The sequence below is a fragment of the Dermacentor andersoni genome, chromosome 11 (assembly GCF_023375885.2).
Source record: "Dermacentor andersoni chromosome 11, qqDerAnde1_hic_scaffold, whole genome shotgun sequence".
NCBI classification, from domain to species: domain Eukaryota; kingdom Metazoa; phylum Arthropoda; class Arachnida; order Ixodida; family Ixodidae; genus Dermacentor; species Dermacentor andersoni.
In genome coordinates, this window is record NC_092824.1 from 93,587,295 (window position 1) to 93,608,064 (window position 20,770).

A 20,770-nucleotide genomic window follows, 5' to 3' on the forward strand; every position below is an offset into this window, starting at 1 on the left:
GAGGCTAGGAAAACTGCCTTAAAATATTTAGACTTGAGGGAAAGCTTCGTTAACAAACTATAACACGGCAATCAGCACTCGAATACGACGAGAGAAATTACTGAGACGTGGAAAATTCCCTTGAAAAAAAAAAATCTGGTTTGCTAGGCAAATGCTTGTATGTATTGAACCTCTTAAAAGATGAGGGGTGAAATATGCGCTCACCGAGAGGGCATCTTCGGCACGAGACATCCCCAAGGCACCTTAACGTCGACTAAAGTTTCGTATGTATATATACATTATTCTTCTTTTGAACTATATATAGGTATTGCACGTGATGATCTGAAATAATGTCTTCTTTTTTCTTTGCTGCTCGACGGGCACATCTGCTGTGGCCATATGTCCAAACGCAGCACGCGCATTGCTTGACGGTATTGCACATTTCGCATTCGCGTAGGCACCCTGCAGTCCTCGCAAAATATCGCAGAGCCATGCTTGGACCGTCAACACTGTTTTGTACCCTGTCTGGGCAGGAGCCTGTTCGGGCCACGCCGCTGGCCGACGCAGACGGCGTCACATCGTAGACAGCGATTCGAGGCTTCCTCCAGCACCCTGTCCCGCCCTGAAAAAGAGCAAAAATGAAATGTTTTTTCTTTTTTCGCACACCAAAACCACGTTGTACTTTTTTTTTTTTGAAATTGAGAAGAGGGGGAAGGGTTGAACACGCTTTAAGTCGTTGAACAGACATCGAACAGACACCAGAAAGCCTGCGAGCCCGGGTGTTCGAAGCTTTCGAGCCAGGGCCAGGTTCGATTTGAATATACAAAGACCCGAGCGCTATTGTAGATGGAGCGCTGATCAATATGTTGGCCATACTTGGTCGTTGAGGCAATCGGAAATGGCGCACCCGACCAGTACTCGAGCTTACACTTATTATTGCCTGCTCCATTGGGCAAGGAAAGCTTCTACGGGGTGATCCGAGCTGGCAAGATGGCGAATTTCGCAACACGGTGTGATTAGACGCTGTCCGAAGAATTTAGCACCTCCGAGCCTATCATGGACGCACACATACTGAAGAGAGGCTTAAAATAAGGAGCTGAGTGAGATTGATGGATTACACTTATGGAAAATGCTTATGGGTCTATCTTTTTGTTGGGGGAGTCTCATCAAGCTGAGCGCAAAAAAGAAAAAGGAAGTAAAGTGGCGACCCTATCTTGGAGTCTCCGCACAAGGGTCCCTATTCACAAAACGTTCTTATACGCTAAAAGCATTCGTCCCAGCCAATAGTGATGCAGGACGTATTATCAGCGAGGGCGACCAGCCAGTGAGAAACAGCACTTACGAACGGAAAGCTTTGTGAATTCGGTCCCAGATCTCTCGCGATATCGTAGACTGCGGCAACCGTTTGTACAGCGCTAGTTGGTTGTGCCTTATATAAAACCGATTACATCACGCTTGAATGCAAGCAAAGACTGAGCCTGGCAACTTATGTAAATGCTCACTGAATGAAAACAGAACCTAATATATACCCGAGAGTGCCACCGAATCCCTGACGTCAGAATGACGAGTTGGTGGGAGCCGCAGTCTGGGCGCCAAATTTAAGTTCGAAAAAAAAAAATGAAGTCTCACCTTTATTTTATACCAATGGTTTCCTTTACCGATAATTTTCAAAAGTTTAATTTTAACGCAACAACCTATACCGGCAAATAACTGATTAAGTGGTTGTCTGCAGCTTTCTTTTAAATTTGTGCTAACCTGCAAAACTATGAATAGATTTTGACGATGCTGTATTCATTATTTCCTTTTTTTTTGCACAGATGGGACTGAGGATTTTTAAGCCCTTTTTATATTCTGTCGTTGTCCGAAAGCTTACGCGAGCGCTTAGGTAAATTAACCGCGTCCCCGGATTCTGGGTCACTCTGACCCGAATCCGCAGTTCCGGACCGTACACGCCCTCCGCCTGACCTGATTGGTATGCGTGCAGGTTACAGCAGTAGCACAGCCGCGGAGCAAAGTATGATCGATCGATACCTGCTGGGGGGTAGCTTGGAACACGTCGAGCACGGACGAAACCTCCGGTCTATGCCAGAGGTCGTTTTCCTACCCGTGTAATCAAGTTGCCTCGGCGCTGCTGAACAAAATCTTTTGTTGACTGTTTGCGCGTTCTGGTATCACGAATTAATTAACGTAACCGTGCGTGACTATAAGTGCATGCGGTGTACGCTCGAGCGGCGGCGAACGGGCAGCGCGCCATTTTGGTGCACTCCGTATCGGGGAGAAGCACGCGCGCCATTTTGGTGCACTCCGTATCGGGGAGAAGCGGGAGAAGCACGCGTGTACTGCCTCAAGTGTGCGTCGAATAAATGGTGTGATGCGCTGTCGTGTGTCGTAGCAGCCGCTCCAAAGCACTAAATACGGAAGCACCAAATACGGAACAAAATAGGGAAGATGTGCGTTCAATTTAGCATTTTCCAAGGTGTGCGCACGCGCGTGCGATAGAAAATAGTGAAATTTCGGAACAGCGACGACGCGATGGATCTCCAGTATATTAACACGCGTGGATCAACTCGCTGTGAATCCTTACACATACAGGGTTTCTTTCCGGCATTTTTTTTTTTTTTTGCGAGTAGGTGAATCATCAGTTGTTAGACTACGCGTATCTGTCCCGTGCAAGTGGATCGGATCGCGCTCATGCAATTCTTTTTTCCACTGTTGGTTTTCCAAGCGGGACCGTATATGCATGCGTAAATGTAGCATCTTGTTTACATAAATCAGCTCTAATATCACTTCCATCTTGCGCGTGTCGCTGCAGACTTTTAATTTCTGCATTACCACGCTGTAGGCCACCCCGACTGAACTCCGTCACAACACACATATAGGGTATATGCGCTTAATGCATCCGCCGTGGAGCTCTCAATAAATGTTTGGATTTGGTTAACCTGAACTGCAAAAAAAAAAAAAAAATGGCGCGTAGTCGGAAAGATATGTAGACAGCAGCACTCGCGTACGCCAGCGCTGACGACGTATGTTACGACGATCCCAGTCGGAGTTGCAGTCAAGAGTTCTGACCGGTGGCCTACAACACGAAAACGTAGTAAAGTGCAGCCCTCGTTTACATGCCGCGTTTCCAGATTGAAGACTATGCAGTCACACGTGCAAGCTTGAAACGATTTTACGTAAACAAGGAGCCACGTCTGCGGATACGGCGCCGCTTGGAAAACCACAGCGGAAAAATGTTCACGACCACAATCCGACCCGCTTGCACGGGACAGGTATGCACGCATAGTCTAACTGCCGACGGTTCGTGTACCTGCTAGGAAGTGCCGAAAACAAACTCTGTATTTGTAAGTATTCACAGCGAGTTGATCCGTCGCATTGCCACTGTTCGCAAAGTTCCCCATTTCTATGGCACCATGCGCACCTTGGAAAACGCTAAGAAAAACAAGAAAAGGAAGAATAAAGGCACATTTCCATCACCTCGTCTTTAGCTTATCTTCTTTTACTCTGGAACGGTTGCTGCAACACACGACTGTGTATCACAGCATTTCTCCGGCGCACACTTGAGGCATGTACGCGCCTGCTTCTCCCCGATACGGAGTGCACCAAAATGGCGCGCTGCCCGGTCGCCGCCGTCCATTGCATGCATGACTGCGGGTTAATTTTGACCAGCTGCGAAGTGATCCGTTTTAACCTACAACCGCCGCAGAGGCATATATGTACGGGGTCGTCCACTCTTAGGGTGAACACGGCTCAGCGTGGCATAGTAGTGTCCCCGTGGAGCATATGGCATAGCTACGCGTAGCGCCAGTGTGTCCAGCGCGGCCGCGCATCGAAGCGAAGCGGCGCAGGCGCACTGGGTCTTTTAGGGGACGTGCTTCGCGTCCTCTGAGCAGGCCGCTCTGGTACAGTGAACTAGAGTAGTATTCTAGTACACTGTAGCTCTGGCTTTGCTACGAGTACACGTCACCAAACGCAGACAATCGAGGTGGCTTCGCGGGGAAGCGCGCATTTTCCGGCTGGTTTTGTCTACAGCCTGCGAACAGCTTGCTTAGGCAATGTGCATGAACAGAAACAAGCTTCTCAGCGCATAAACGACCTCCCATTTTTTCCCTTTCCTCTAAGTGAGGAGGTTAAAAGAACGAAGTTATTTGTCGCGCGCTCTTTATTAGGGGGGGGGGGGGGGGCATACTGTTTTACTGCCACAGCTGTTGATGCAGTGCATCCGGAGGAACGCATCAGGCGCACTTTTCATGTTTGGGGTCATGACGTGATGAGCCTATAGCGGGCCGTTTCGCGCACCTCTTGATAATGGCCGGCACTGCTTCGGTGATTTTACATGAAGTATGACAAAGTAATTTGAGCTGTATCTTTTTATTGGATCTAGAAAGACATGGCGCGTAAAATTACTGCCAAATCAGTTGCTGTGCCGGAGAGAGCACTTTCCTACATCTTATTAAAGCAACACGGCAATAAGAGTCATGGAGCAGCGAATGTCACCCCTTAGTTACTGTCGAAGTACTCTTTTTTTGCCCTCCTTAATGGTAGAATCGATGACAAACATGATCAAGTATATGTGCTCGATTGAACAATCCCTCTCTAACTTTCTTTGAAATTTATGACCGGCGTCGGCCATTTTCTCGTCGTGACCCCAGACATGAAAAGCGCGCCTGATGCGTTCCTCCGGATGCGCTGCACCAACAGCTGTGCCAGTAAAACAGCATGTCCCCAGCCTAATAAAGAGCGCGCAAAAAAATAATTTCGTTCTTTTAACCTCATCACTTAGAAGAAAAGAAAAAGAATGCGAAGTCGTTTATGCGCTGAAAAGCTTGTTTCTGTTCATGCATATTGCCTGAGCAGGCTGTTCGCAAGCTGTAGGCAAAACCAGCCGGAAAATGCTCCAGTGAGGGAAGCGCGCTTTCCCGCGAAGCCTCCTCGATGACCTGCGTTTGGTGGAGCGATGCCACGCTGAGCCGTGTTCACCCTGCGGTTCACCCTAAATGTGGACGACCTTGCATGTACACGTGTAGTTCGCCGCTTTCATAGAAAGTGTCCACCGCGAGCCCGGGAATCGAACCAGAGACTTCGCGAGCAGCAGCACAAAGCCTTCCGCTGCACCACAACCAGATCCAAAAGCGGGATATTAGACGATAAGCCAGTGCTATAAATTTATGGTCACTTGCTTTTATAACCGGCGTACAAACTAAGCGAAAAAAAAAAAAAAACGTCCTTGTGATATAACCATTCCTCATGAATCGTATATATCGCACTCACCTCGTGTAATATCACAGACATATATGCTATTCCTGCTTGCGCCTCCGCCTGTTCAAAGCGGCCGCGGTCAACTCGGCCACCGCCACCAGGGCCCCGAGCAGGTTGCAAGCGCAGAGCGGCACGTCTCCTCCAAGGGCCCCGTACGTCGACCAGAGCCCGCACACTACCAGTGCCGAGACGGCGAGCTCGGGCAGCGGGCCCGTCCAGATTCGGGAGGCCGGCGCCGCGTTGCAGGCCACCGTGTAGAGGGACGCGACGCGGCCCAGCCACACCACGCTCATCATCGGCGCCGCCAACTGCAGCGCGCCGAGCGCCGCGAGCAAAACCCAACCGGGTCCACTGTCCCGCGCGTACGCGCGATGCACGACGGCGTTGACGAGCACCAGGGGCAAGCCGCACGCGTTCACCCACACCACGGCGGGCTCGTCCGCGCCGCGCCCGTAGAGGAGCCAGGAGTGGCAGCAGGCCGCGGCCGCGGCCACAGGGGCGAACGCGATGCCCGCCGAGGTGCCCGCTCGCCGGACGCGCCAGGCGAGCGACAGGCCGCCGACGAAGCTGGCCAGGGTCACGACGCCGGCGACGGTGCCGACCCATTCTCGTGTCGCCTCCATGTCCCACAGCTAAACGCGCGCGTGTGGACGCGACCGCTTATCGACGACGATTATCCCGGGACGATGCGGCGCACGGTCCCCGGGAAAGTGCGCGGGGCCCCCCCGCGCTCCAAGGTCGCGACTCCGAGAAGCCTGCGCGGCGCGGTCGACGCCGCGACCGTCCCACGCCCTCGAGCGCAGCTGCAGCAACTCCGCGCGTGGTTCCGTTGCTCCGAGGAAGGATTTGCGCGCGGCAGCAGCTTCACGCATTTTTCATCGCGGAAAGGCGCAGAGCTATCGGGGATGAAATTACGACCAGCGGCACCGAATACCTCTAGCGGGCGATTGCGTTTCACCACGGTCTCAACGGTAACTACAGCTACAGCTGCTACTGTAGGAACGCTGCCGTATCAGCAATTGAAGTGTGGAGCGAACAGGAGCGAATAACGGATGAAACTGGAGCATCGGGCCACGTGATTGTTTTCCTCCACTGTGTCGTCTGCTCGAAAAACGTGTGCGCCACAGCCGCTCCAATCGACGCGGTTGCAAAGCGAGCTAAAGCTAGGCAAGCGTGCCAACTTTGTCTCCGCTAGTAAAGCTTAAACGAATTTTCCGAGCACACGTTTATTTTTAATTAATTTTTTTTTTTTTTTAGTAGACGTGCAGTCTTGACACGCGCGTTTCTGAGAGCGAGCGCTGATAAACAACTACGATGTCTGGTAATTAAATGTGATTGTATGGTGGTGTCCGTGCGAATGTTATGTGCACATACGTGAAACGGTGTTGTTTACCATTGGTATTTTGGTAGCACTAGAGTGTACTATAGTAACACTAACAGCGCCCCAATCTTGTGTGCCAGCTGTAGGCATGGCTGTAGGGCACTTCGTGATCACAGCTTTTAGTGAACCGACACTATTCACTGTACCGAAACTCAATAAAAATTGAGCTAGCGCCCTCTTTAAGACGTGAGGAGAAAGAAAGTAACGCAAAAATAGAACTGCTAGAAATGTAGCTTGCCAGATAGTAACCGTTTACACTAATATATAGCGCATAGTAATTGTTACAGATTTAGTACAAAGGCAGTACAGTATGGATTCATAAAGTTGGATTGGTAGAGGACGACACAGAGCGAGCGAGCCGTACGTAGCCAGGTCGATCCACCGGCGACCATGCCATGCGTCGATCATGCGCGCGTTACTTGTCGTTCAAAACAACCCCTTGGTTAAAGATAGACGAGCTACTCTGGTTGTATAGAGCCTTACTACCATAAGTTTGAAATTCTTTCATCATCTGGGTCTGTATAAAGCATGGGGTTTGTGGGATGGGTGCCGAGTTATTGCTGCGTCTTGGTGCTAGTGCTGAGCGTAACGGAAGAGGCAAGGCTGAATGTGCCGCGACTTTTGCTTCCGCACCTTGTCGAAGTCGCCTCAAATTACACCCTTCACCTAGTGGGTGTGGATGAGCGCAGCTGCTATGAGTGGTAGGTGTGCTTGTGCAACACGCATCATCGCAAGCGCTTTCTTTTTTTCTCCATGGGCGTCGAGCCACGTCGGCCGTGCTTTATGCGGCGTGCTGTGTTATTGGCGAAACACCGGCGTTCTTGGGTCGTGTATTTTTAGAACGTCATTGCGGACTGAGGGCTTGTGTTCGAGCCTAGGTGAAGTGTTGATCGAGCGAGCACGCGGGCGTGTCGGTTCCGAATTGCGGCGCTTTCAAACTTTCAGTGTGTGGGGTAATGCTAGGCGCTTAGGTCGGCACCACTCAATCGCGCTTCCTCTCTCCAACAGTCACTCGCTTTCATTCACGCCTCCCATACTCGCGTCTGCCCACACTCGCCAACATTCATTCGCATTTGTACGTACGGAAAACTCGCTGCCACTAACTTGATACTCGCGTTAATTGGCACTCGCTGCTCCCCATGCTCCCGTCCACTCAAATTCACAGGAACTTATCCCGTTCATACTCGCATCCAGTCACACCTTTCATCTTGATTCATGTTACTAGAGCTAACATGAGTCAGATATATCGCAACCAACTAGCCCGTTAACTGCACGCCTTTTGTCACTCGCACCCCATAAAAACAGCACAGATTGATGACTAGTATTAATAGCACTCTGTCCTTTTTTGCTTTGACCTGTGTTGCGTTGTTTAATGCTGTTATTTAACAAGCTTTACCAACCAGCCCAAATACACACTGTTAATTCCATTCCACGTCTGTGAAAGTGCCTAGCTATTGCGAGTCGCTGTGCTCATGAGTCAATAAGCTCACCTATGGACCCTATAGGCGCCTTGAAGAAACAAAACAAAAACAAAGTGAAATATTGTGGTTCGGCTACTTCTTTTACACTGCTTTTTTCACCTTTTGCTAGAACTGTCTGGTTAGTTGGTTAATGTGTTTGCTACAGGTAGGGCAAGCCTGGAAGTTTGAGCCATCAGGTGCTCTGACTGTGCATCTTTTTCTGTATGTTTACTTTGCCACATCTGCCCAGATTGTTAGAAGAACGCACTGTTGTTGATGCTTAGTAACATGAATGATGGAGGAGGAATAAGACTGAAACAGTGGGGAAAAAATACATTGGCCGCATTTCTGTGTGCTTTGCTGCAAATTACCTCTAAGCGCTGCTTCGTCCGTACATAGCATGGATCTAAGTGGTGGCTTCATAGCAATGCCCTAGTAGTGTAGTTTTGGTTATGTGCTGCGGAATGTTACATTGGCAGACTCAGTATGACAAATTTTTGCTCCTAAATGAACATAATTTGAAAACGAGATGAATGGATGATTTTTGTTTAGTAAGGGATGGCTATGTGGGCTGTGATGGGGGGGGGGGGGGGGAGATGAGAAGCATTCATTCTATAAACATGGTGACAGAAATTTAACATTCTCAACTTGGCAGATGCTTAACACATGCAGTCATCTAGTGCAACACATAGCTTCATGTGGCTGATCTGCATTGTTGTTCTTGTGCAGGAAAACTAGAACTTTGAACATCAGCTTCCTTCCATAGTTTCTGCAAATGTTGTGCGTCCCCTTGTCTTCAAAACTTGGGCTGCCAAAAAAAAAGGGGGCTTACAAAATTACAACTGTCACCTGACGCCAACTTCTGCACAAATATTTACTATACTTGCAGCTGCTTGTGCAAGACAGCTAAAGAAATCATGGGTCCATTCGATTCACCTGCACTTTCTGAAATGGTTCAGCAGATGTTGCATTTTTGTTTTTCACTGGTTCAACATGGTGGCTTCTGCATGTTGTGATTTGTTCCACGCAGTGCAAGCTTTGTGCAGGATGAGCTAACAGCATTCTCCTGCACTCATCAGAGAGGTACTGCAGGGCTCATGCCGGCGGTGCCATGCAAGTCCTTTATGAGCAAGGACTGGCAAGGAACTAGCGGGAACTAGTTCATGGAGTGCAAGGCGATTTGAAGAGGGGCCTCATATTCTTTTTTTTTGGTGATCCCATCGTTTTTGGCGGAATACAATTGTGGCGTAGCTTTTCTTCTCACTGACCTGTCAGTAACTTGGAATTTCAGTCAGTGGTGACTTGGTTGGTTGAAGGAAGGATGTCACTTGCTCGATCTGTGGTGGCGTCTTTCATGACTGCTAAAATAAAGCCACATATCTTATAGATGTCTCTTAGGTGTTGCACACGAACTCGTGGAGGATATGCAAATACATGCTTGCACGCTTCAAGGAAAATAAACTGACCATATTGAGTTTGTCATGCATTTTAATAGCCAGGCAGACTGGGACATGGAAAAGAACGTCCAGTGTCTTTGTCTAAACAAGACACGGGTTTGGAGAAAATGGCGGGATGAGTTAATATTGGGCAAATATTGAGCGGTGGCTTAGTGGGTATGGTGTTTAGCTGCTAAACACAGCCATGGATTTGATTCCCTGCCGTGGTTGCTGCTTTCCAAAGGGGGCAAAACTTAAAAATTGTGTATCGGCCTTTCGGTGCACGTTAAAGGAATCCTGGTGGTCAAAGCGAATGTGAAGAATTTCACAACAGTGTCCCTCATAGCCCACTGTGCAGCTTCGACGCATTAAACGTCACAATTTAATTTTTAGTGGCACGAGCATCGAGTGACACTGTTGTATCTTGTGCAGTACTTCTGGTTTACGTCCTGAGATGACCGGGGAGGAAATTCAAGATAAATTAGAAAAAAAAGTACAGTACAAAATTAACGGGATTCATATATGAGGGCATAAGTTTATTTACAAGCTAAGTTAACAATGTTTCTGGATTAATTAAAATTAATTAACAATGAGTGAGACATACCTCTACAAAAAAAATGCCTACACATCTGTGATGTAATACTGACATACACGTTCTGGGATTCCCCTACAAATTAAAAAAAAAAAAAAGAGATTAAACTTATCATATACTTATACTCATACTTATATACTTATACTCATAAACTTATATTTTCTTATCATGAAATTAGCAAAAATAGTTTTTCAAATACTTCTTCAGTCTTAACTGATTTACTGTTTCTCTTTAGCATTCCTTTAAGAACAGTCCACCATTTTTTTTTTTTTTTCAGGAAATGGCAGTGGCGTTTCAGTGAGCATGTTGGTCTCCCTTTTGTGTATGCAGGCACTCAAGCCGACCAGAGGTGGCCACCGTGTCCACGCAGGGCAACTGCTCGCAGCATGCGACAGTGTCGGCGGTATGGGGCCAGCCTATGCGACAGACGGCCACAGTGTTGGCACGTGAAATGAGTGAGTACACCCCACTCTCTCGATGTTGTGCCACCTGCAGGAAGGATCAGTGCAGCAGGATAAACACACACCCATCGTCTTTTTATCCTGCGCGTACAGCTGCTGACAAAAAAAAAAGCATTTTTCCTTCCTCCACGACAACAAGACAGGTCCACTTTCACAGAACTTTTGCATATGTGCCCTCTGCAATCAGCTGTCACCAAATTGTCATTATCACACCATTTGCTATTAAAGTAGTGGACAGTCAAACAATAGCTACTCTAGAAACTCTTACCAGAGAGCTGTTAGAATATAGGCCATGCGCGTGTGTGTGTGCACGTGTAGGCATCTAATTATTTGGTTACTAGCTACTTTATTGGAGTAGTAGGCAATAGGAAGCAATATCTGCCGCAAGGTTTTCTTTTGCTGCCTCTTGCTGCCACATGATAATTTTTGCGCATTCTTAATGGTAACAGCGCGAACAAAATGACGAAAGAGTTAAGGGACACAGGACGAGCGCCTTTCACTCCGTCGTCATTTCGTTCGCACTGTTACCATTATGAATGCATGCCAACTTGCCTAACTTTCCACTTTTTGCGCATGTGTTCAAAAAGTGGAAAAAGTGCACAAAATTCTTTTCTCTTCATAGCACGCCGAAATAGAAAAGTGATTTTAGGTATATTTGACATATAATGAATTCATAAATTTTGTGGGAAAATGGGTAAATACAAGAACCACTTGTTTTATGCCGTGTGTTGTTGCTACTGTGGTACCATGTACCAAGAGCTAATGCTTTTTGTGCCTTGCCCCCATGGTGGCAAGAAGGAGAACTTACTGCAGTGACAAAGTTGAATATCTTAGATGCCGTTATTTTCATTGGGGCTTTTGCTTTTTATGCACTATCATGGCATGCACATTTTTATGCAGTGCTAAAAGGGGTCATACTGTTTTCAATTATTAGCTATATTGTGTGGGAGATATGGGGTTCTCCTCCGTACTCTTGGGACAAAGGAACGACAACACAGTAGTGCAAACAATCACAAGGGCATTTATTGCACCTTTCATACATCAATGCCTGCTAGCCGAGTTGCTATCCGCAAAACATGCCGATGGGCGCGCGACAAATCTAGAAGTCCGACTTACCGCGACCGCATTGCGAGCGAATATGTTCGCCCCATGCTGGATCCCAACGCCTGGTCGTTCGCGTGTACAGTCACGCCAACGGTGTCCAAGGCGGCCACGCGAGATGGTCTCGCAGAAGCATGGGTCGGAGCGGTACGGCACGTCCGTCCCGCTTGCTTCCCGAACCGAAAGAGGGCAAGCGCCTTCCTTTCGGCGCCCAAGTAACCTCGCCTGTCGGCGGCGTTAGCAGCGCAACACTAGCGCCATCTCTCGCACTGCGCTTCAACCACTCCGAGCGCCGCGGGCGCCAGGCCACGCTGCGGGCGAAGCCGCCCTGCAGGAGACGCGCTATGCGGGAAAAACATCAGGGGACGCGCGAGAGTCACGCATCCCCACAACCTTAAATCACTTCTTATTCCGGCGAAACATGTGACACGGTCTAACATTAACCCGTGCTTCGCGAACAAGATAGTACATGCAACAGTGGCCGCACTGAGGAAATGTCCACACGCTGTCCATAACATGCGAGCCGACTGTCCTTGGGGTACACCGCTGGCGTCCGCCGGTCACAGCAGCAGCTTTGCGACTCGACGGCACGATCCCAGGCCAGGACTCCGGAGACGACGACGCAGTAGTCGGTACGAGCAAGCGTCGCTCGCGCCGACGCGCCCTGCTGGCAAGAGCCGCCGTAGCTGTCGGTGACCGCCGGCTCTTTTGTCCGCCGCCGAGGGTTGTGAGCTGGATGCAGGAGGCCGCCGAAGTCGCCGCGCCGAACTGGCCACAGCATCACCATCGCCCGGGGTGGCTCGATCGTAGTCCGGAGCAGCAGCGCAGACGATGTGCAGGTGACAGCAAGCCAGGGGTGACTCCATTCACGCTGCGTACACTCAAAACACTCGGCAAACACTAAAGTAGTGCAAGGGAGAGGAATTCTGCATGCGCATCGCCCACATGGTACGATGTTCAACTCGGCTAGCAAAAGATCGGGCAGCTACTCAGATGCTAAGTTCACGTGAACGAAGCTCGCTTTCTTGAGTCGAACGAGTAATTTCAATTCGTGTGAGGCTAACTAGAATGAGGGAAGCAAATTACAACACCTCAACGCCACGGTCCACCAGGTTGTGTCCCTCCACGTGCGACAGGCAGCTTCGTAAAGCCTTAGGCCTAAAGCGTCGCTACCCTGACAACAACCGGCATCCCAAAATGAGCGCAAAACAGGCAGCCGCGAGGAGACGTCAGCTCTGTGAGGTGGTCCTACTCCGCTCGGTGCACACAGCATCCGACAGCATCCGAGTTGACGGCGCCCACCGTCCCAGACGGTGTCGGAGCGCCCGGTACCAGGCCGCAATACCAGTCAGCCCGTCGTGGCACCCGTGGCCCGCGGCCACCCGGCTCCCAGAGCCGCGACTTCATCCGAGTCAAAGAGATAGAAGAAGCTATTTAGATAAGAAATTCGGACCACCCACGAGGCTTCCGTACTCACTCGCTTCAGGCTTGCCACTGCTCCGCGGGCGCTCAGCCTCGCTCTCCCAGGATGCAGACCACGTGGCTCTCGTACTGACGAATGTCATTAAAAAAAAAAAAAAAAACACACTTGCGAAAAGGCTTAGCATGTTGACAGGTTCAAACACACTACAGCCACCGTCGCCTCGCTCAAGAAAGCACGCCGCCGACGCTAGCGATCAAAATCCACGCTAGGCCTACGCTTCGGTTCAAACAAAGGTCTCGAACGAAGCAAAACTGTTAACTCTATCGTCCGATGCCCCAAGAGGTCCACGTTGGGCAGCCAGATGTGGGAGATACGGGGTTCTCCTCCGTACTCTTGGGACAAAGGAACGACAACACAGTAGTGCAAACAATCACAAGGGCATTTATTGCACCTTTCATAGATCAATGCCTGCTAGCCGAGTTGCTATCCCCAAAACATGCCGATGGGCGCGTGACAAATCTAGAAGTCCGACTTACCGCGACCGCATTGCGAGCGAATATGTTCGCCCCATGCTGGATCCCAACGCCTGGTCGTGCGCGTGTACAGTCACGCCAACGGTGTCCAAGGCGGCCACGCGAGATGGTCTCGCAGAAGCATGGGTCGGAGCGGTACGGCACGTCCGTCCCGCTTGCTTCCCGAACCGAAAGAGGGCAAGCGCCCTCCTTTCGGCGCCCAAGTAACCTCGCCTGTCGGCGGCGTTAGCAGCGCAACACTAGCGCCATCTCTCGCACTGCGCTTCAACCACTCCGAGCGCCGCGGGCGCCAGGCCACGCTGCGGGCGAAGCCACCCTGCAGGAGACGCGCTATGCGGGAAAAACATCAGGGGACGCGCGAGAGTCACGCATCCCCACAATTGATGCTTATTGTTCACTACATTATTGAAGGTGTTTTTTAAGTTAGCCTGCATGTAGTAATACATATACAGTGGCCATACTTTTGCCTTTTTCATTACTGTTGCTGGTATATCGTGCTTTATCACTATGGTCAATGCAGCATTCAGGAAAAGCGCAGCTGTGCTGCGAGCTAAAATACGAGCACATATTGTAATTTTCTGCGTGACAGCAGGTTTGCTAGATCTCAAACTAAAGAAAAAAACAGAAGCTGCAAAATTTTTGAAAGCTGCCCGATAAGTAGCCAGCCTTTGAATATACTAATTGAAAAATGTAGCCAAGCCACAAGATAATTATCTTTACTGTGCCTACATCTTGTGATAATCAATGCTGGCATCAAATTCAACTTCAGTGGTTTGTTTGAGTGTGTGGACATATATTGCACGTTAATAAATTGTGCTGCTAATGCGTTTTTGGCACCAGAGGCGTAAATATCTGGTATAGTTTATGGCACACAATTTGTACTGTAGATAATGACTCTTTATGCAAGACCCAGTGCTGCTGGTAATGTTACGGTGCTTGATGTTGCCTGATTTATCCAGAGACTAGGCCGATTAGCAGACACACCAAAATTCTTGTGGCCAAGGGGCCCCTAAAGTAACAAAATTAGCAGGAAGGAATCAAACCTAGCAACCTTTCTGGCAAGCATCCATTCTCTTTTGACTCCTTTGCATATGCATGCAGGCACTGGGGAGACGCTGCGCTGCGATGTGATCATCGACCAGGTGGCGTCACTCAAGATGTTGACCACGACACGAGTGCTGCTGCTTGAGGACTCGCCCGAGCTCCTTGAAGTGCAGGGCTTAACCCACCAAGGTGCTGCTAGTGTGCAAGTCATTTAAAGCGAATAACTTTCTTTGGTTCCTTTGCCTGTTTTTGTGGTGTGCAGACTTTCACTGTTGACACAAAGGTGCCAAAGCAAAGGGTTTGTGCTCTCACACAATGAAGTAGCGGGGTTAGTTTGTCGGCGAATGCCAGTTAGTTTAACCTCAATATAACGTAGTTGGCAAAATTGGCAGTTTGCTTTGTTATATTGAAATTTTGTTGTATTGAAACTTGACCTTTTATGCAAATAAGTACGGTTGTTTATCACTTTATTTTACACGGAAAGGGGCCGCAGAATTTTTCGGATTATCGAGCAATAGGAAAAGCAAATTTGAATGAGAAAACAATTCGTTTCGATAAATTTGGGAGAAGACGACGAATGACACGGTTTCATGGCACATACGACGACAATATCTTCATGTCGGCAGTACAAATTGAGCGAAGCCAGCCATGCTTTCGCGTACACTGCGCCCCCGTGGCTGATAGCTTCGCCCGCACTGGGACGGCGCTACCAGGAAAAGTGCTGGCAGGGTGGAGCGAATGCTTTGTCTGCCTTTCGCTCCAACAGGTCTCCAGAATTCGAGATTATGCAACCTCCAATACTAAATGCGCAGGAAGACAGCTTACATGGTGCCATGCTGTCTCAGCCAGGCCACTCTTTGCACAAGCAGCAGATTACTTCTGGAGGGGGGGGGGGGGGGGTTGTGGCGCTTGATTGTACACTTGATTGATCACTTGATCATGCATGCTTGATTGCGGTACTGTGAGCTTGCTCCCTTTCCCCTCATTCACTTTGCTTGCATGGGAAGTCGTCACTCATGAAGCCACCATCTTTCTTGTCTCATCCTCACACACTTTCACTCGCACCTAAAGCACACAGTGCGCGGGGCGCGATAGGATTATATTGCACTTAGACTTTATACGGAACATGACGTGGCACCACTTCGGTGGTTGCTCGTGGCGCCCAGTGTCCGATTTGAAAGGTGCGTTCATAAGCAGCCGCCTGTAATTCAACCATTTCGCCATCTGCGTCCGTGGAACTTTCCGTTTGTCTCGGGATTCCTTTGGGGCGGCACTGAAATAATGTTATATTGAAATCGTATACAAACACACTTCGGTACATTGAGGTTCTAAATACATGGTTTTCTATGGACCAGAGGTTGGGAAAAGTTAAATACTTCGCTATATTGAGGTTTTAACTGTGCTACAGCTGTGTGAGAGACACGTACTGTTGCACGGCAAGTTTGGGACATTGGAAGGTTTAAAGTGCTGTGGCTGAGCACTCGGAAAGGGCAGCCCTTGTCTTCTCCTGCCACCCTCTTCCTTTTGTGGTGACTGTGAAAGAGGACTCTAGCAGCGGGAAAGAAGAAGGGCAGTCGCCTTCCATGCCGGCACTTACGCTGTTAGAAACACACATATGATGAATAGGCTTATGTGGATAGCCACTGATACTATGGCTACAAATGTGTTTAAGGGCTCTGTCCTTGACAGTATTACCCAATGAACCAACAAATGTTACCTAGATATTCTCACTGTAACAAACGCTTTTAAGGAAATCATTCCTATAATAAAGCAAATAGCTTTCTAAAAGCGTTCAGCTGTTTGCTTTCATTGACAGCCATCATCATTGGTTTCTGAACATTTTTTTTTCTTAGTGTATTGTTGTGGTGATGCTTTCCTTGCTGCTTTGCAGGGGACACCTTCTCCTCCATAGAGGGCATGTCCTTTGACTGGAGTCTGCAACAGCAAGAACCTGTGCTCAGGTGAGTGCATGACAAGGTGGCATTCGAATGAAAAGTGGGGTTCGGATGATAGGACTGAAAGAGCTCATTTCCAACCCTAAGGGCTTCTCGCACTTAATTCTTTAAGGCTGTACGAGCATCACACTAGAAAATGCTAATATTTACCCGACAATGGGCATGGATTCGTCCTATTTTCAGTGCTATTGGGATGTAATGACTTGCAGGACTTTATTTCACCAACCGGCATAACAGCCAGTTCTTCATAGTAACTGGTTAGTTGCTCGTTGACTTTGAGCCAAGTTCAGCCAGCCACCAGTAAACATTTGTCTGAAAGCGGTATGTGGCTTTGTCATGTAACCTCCAGTTGACCAAAGCAGATTAATGGCTGCTTTGACTTGGCGAATTTGAGGATGTACTTGATGATGGTGCCACAGGGATGAGTGAGGCTGAAATGCATGCCCTCAAAAACTTGCCAATGGAGGCTTTGATAGCTTCACCCATAGTGATGCTACTATGTTTGATTCATTTTAAATGTGTCCATGAAGGACTTTAGAGAATTCAGAATGCAGGAATAGGATGACAGAAGTAAAAACAAGGCATAACCAAGTAGTCCAGAATGCAGTTTTGCCATAATACACTTCTCACGTGCCTCGCAAAGTTCTTGGTGTATCAGTGTCCCCATCTCCTGAACGAATGCATGACAGCGGTAGTATGTACAGACATAGCCTCCTATATATTTTCATGTCCACCCATCAGTCCAAAAAGCACAGGGTGCCAGCTGTTGTGCCTAGTTCCACCGTTTGCCACCAATCAGCAGTGCCAGTACAGAATAGCCGATGCTATAGCGTGGTGCCTGCTTCTATCTGCACAGATTCTATTGCTTTACTGAATCTAGGCACCAGTAACATTTGCACTGGCAAGAATAGTGCACTGCAAATTGTCTTCTGCAAAACAATGTGTACAAGAAATGAACAAGCATAGGAGATTGCTCTAAAGGACATGCTAGTTATCAATGTCACATATGAAAGTGCCTTTTTACTTTACATACAAGAGTCACTTTATACTGATTTTATTCTTTATCCTAAGCCTCTACTTTATCCAGGCAAAAAGCTTTTGTAAGATTTTAGTAGGCCTCCATATGCGCACATGGGCCTTTTCTACACACTCACCACGGCTCACAGATGCTTTGATATCTCCTCTACAGAAGGCACTGTCAGTCCAGAATAAAAATGCGAGAAGGCAAGGTAAGGAGGTTGAACGGCACGACTGGAGTGATTCCACGGGCACCGAAAACATATGGGAGGCTATGGCCCAGGCCACGTTGCCAAGTCTGTTGTGCATTCATTCTTTTTAGCCCACAATTAGTGCTGTGCCCTGTTGACTTCTTTACGACCTTCTGTTCGTTCTGTGCCATATTCAGCGTATCAACTCAGGCAACTTTCTTTCATAGTTGTTTGTGTTATACCAGCCATGTTAGCTCAGTGGATATGGTGTTCTGCCGTTGTGCGCAAGGATATGGGTTTGAATGCCAGCCATGGTAGTTGTGTTCCGGTGGAGGCAGAACAGCATGTTAAAGAACCCTAGGGGTTCTAATTTGGTCTGGGCACCTTGCCGTTATGGAATCTCATAGCCGATGCATTGATTTGGGACCATGGACTTTGTTCACTGAATGTGCTTCTAGCGTCAGTTTCACTTTCATTTCCGTTGTGACCACACCCTTTATCCTACATTATGGCATGACCATTCTATTTGGTGAGTATGGCGTATGCCACAATGTGCATGGTATGTCAAGAATTCCCAAGTCTTCGCACAGCCCAGGGGACAAGTCCACCCACAGAAGTAAAACAGCAGCAAATTTTCATATATTACTTGTTATTATGACCTCCTTTCCTCCATTTTAGGTCGTATTCACTACTAATTTTTTCTGATGCATGCAATTAACTTAGATATGTTCCATACATGTGTACTGTCTCCCATACATCTTACATTATATATGTCAACTAGTCTACCGCTACCCACCGTGGTTGCTTAGTGGCTATGGGGGTGCGCTGCTGAGCACGAGGTTGCGGGATCGAATCCCGGCCACGGCGGCCGCTCTTGAACGGGGCCAAAATGTGAAAACACCCGTGTACTTAGATTTAGGTGCACGCTAAAGAACCCCAGGTGGTCCAAATTTCCGGAGTTCCCACTACGGCGTGCCTCATAATCAGAAAGTGGTTTTGGCATGTAAAACCACATAATTTAACTAGTCTACCGCTAGGAATCTAAATGCAACTTTATCACACGTTTTTCACTACATGTTCACTCATCTATTGACGGGAATCTCGTAGTGATGAGAGTTTCACTTCATTCAGGTTTGTGCCCGTGTCTGAGTGGCCATACGAACTGCCGAGCCCTGGACTTCTCTTGTGGGAGTTGAGGGGCTACCGTGGCTGGGCGGTGCTTCTGGAGGGCAGGGCAGCGGGCACGGCGCGACTGTCAGTGCGCCCCATGCACACAGCATACAAGCACTTGGCAACCCAAGATCTTGAGCTCCGAGTGGTGGACAGCGTGCAGCTTGACCCCTTGGCTGTGTACCTGCTCCCTGGCTGCCAGGCCTGTTTCCGGCTGCAGCGACTCATGCAGGGGCGCCCACCAAGCCGTCAGTGCCAAAATAGAGTTTTATGTTATAGCGACGATGTAAAACCAGACACTGCCAGAACTATGAGTTAAGAATGTAACCCTTTACAGTTAAACCTAGTTGATACATGCCCACTGAAAACATACTAGTACAATCGACTCTCGTTACAACGGACCCTGATAATTCGACAAAAAGGTTCCCTTTTATCCGAAGTTCATGATATCTGAAACGCCCCACTTACGAAACTTTGTTCACGATGCGTAACAAAGTTATTGCAAAGAGTGAGTGACAAACGTCCAAAGTTAAGAGAGAGAGAAAAAAAAATAGAGTAGCAGTTTTACTCAAGAGGCGAAGCATCGATTGCGATAGCAAATTAGTACACAGTTATGCGAAGTAAGGATAATAGTTTTATTGGCCGTATAATGTTGTAAACATTCGCTTAATAACTAAATTAACGAACACGGTGTCAAGCGTGCACAGGTAAACATAAACACATCTCTCTCGATGACCACGGAAAGTTGCTGTCAAAACGTTGGGAGTGAGGAAGCGCGGTAGCAGCAGCGAGCTAATTGACCTTCGTGCTGTCTGTCACTTCAGTGCGAACAACGAAAGCACATCAAATACGAAGCTACCGGCACCGAGTGCACTTTGCCCACATTGCAGATCGCTTTCAATATATTGCACCCGTGGGTTTACCCACGTGACCATGCCATAAACTGCAGCTGCCGGAGTAGAACCCCCACTCGCTACCTCCCCCCCCTCATGTCTCGCATGTGAAAAGAAGACTGAGCGCTTCCGCCCCTCCTTCCTCCCTATCGCGATCGTTGGCTGACCCTATCAAGTCAGTTGTCAGCCCGTGTAGACACAGCAAAAGTCCGTTTTATACGCCAGATTTTGACAAAAATTGTTGATAATTTTGTCTGCTGTAGCCAATAGTCCCTTGTGGTGTGGCCCGTTAAAAGCGAACTTTGTTGCAGTAATAATATGGGTAGAGCAAACTAAAGTTGAAATATGGTCCGTTAGATCTGAAAGTCTGTTGTACGTGGGTACGTTGTAACGAGCATAGACTGTATAATGGTTAAAACATAGTTATAACGAATCCCTGACAATGTCTTCATAGAGCCTGATATGCTGACCACTAAAGACGTAGTGGTGTGTAGAGTCTAGTTAGTGCATACCATGATCACTTTTTGTCGTGCAATTGCAGTTTCCTGTTAGTGTGTACTGTAAGAACCCAGTTGATATGTTTTTCAGGGGACTGAAAAAAAGCTGTAACAGCTGAGAAAACGTAACAATGAGGAAGGTCACATATCGCCACAGCAACGTCAGAAACAGCTCTGCACCAATACAATTATTAGACATCTTGGCGCTCATACTGTGACCAGGGATGGCGCATGCATGCATATACCTAAGGGTCACGTACAATGTTCCTTGACAGTGGCGATTTTCCAATTTTAATATGCTTCACTGCAGTATTTTGTGTATCCTTCACCGCATAACACAGCTCTGTTGCTACGAAGCTAACTAAAGAGAACCGTCAA

General features: G+C 48.3%; 2 protein-coding genes across 2 annotated transcripts in view; one reads left to right on the top strand and one right to left on the bottom strand.

Moving 5' to 3' along the window:
• Positions 1 to 334: 334 nt before the first annotated feature.
• On the bottom strand, positions 335 to 6,687 carry LOC126539059 (uncharacterized). Its single transcript, XM_050185771.3, has 2 exons — positions 5,251 to 6,687; positions 335 to 601 (listed from the first exon to the last, which is right to left on the bottom strand). Exon 1 carries the CDS (start codon positions 5,859 to 5,861, stop codon positions 5,277 to 5,279), a length of 585 nt encoding a protein of 194 aa, XP_050041728.2. The 5' UTR covers positions 5,862 to 6,687; the 3' UTR covers positions 335 to 601; positions 5,251 to 5,276.
• Positions 6,688 to 7,028: 341 nt separating this feature from the next.
• Positions 7,029 to 20,770, top strand: part of LOC126539055 (nuclear pore membrane glycoprotein 210-like) — a 64,751-nt gene continuing 51,009 nt past the window's right edge. The window contains exons 1-5 of the mRNA XM_050185767.3: positions 7,029 to 7,320; positions 10,438 to 10,562; positions 14,727 to 14,858; positions 16,561 to 16,630; positions 18,964 to 19,250. Of these exons, the coding sequence (XP_050041724.2) occupies positions 7,148 to 7,320; positions 10,438 to 10,562; positions 14,727 to 14,858; positions 16,561 to 16,630; positions 18,964 to 19,250 (787 nt within the window). The 5' untranslated portion in view covers positions 7,029 to 7,147. The remainder of the gene's footprint in view (positions 7,321 to 10,437; positions 10,563 to 14,726; positions 14,859 to 16,560; positions 16,631 to 18,963; positions 19,251 to 20,770) is intronic.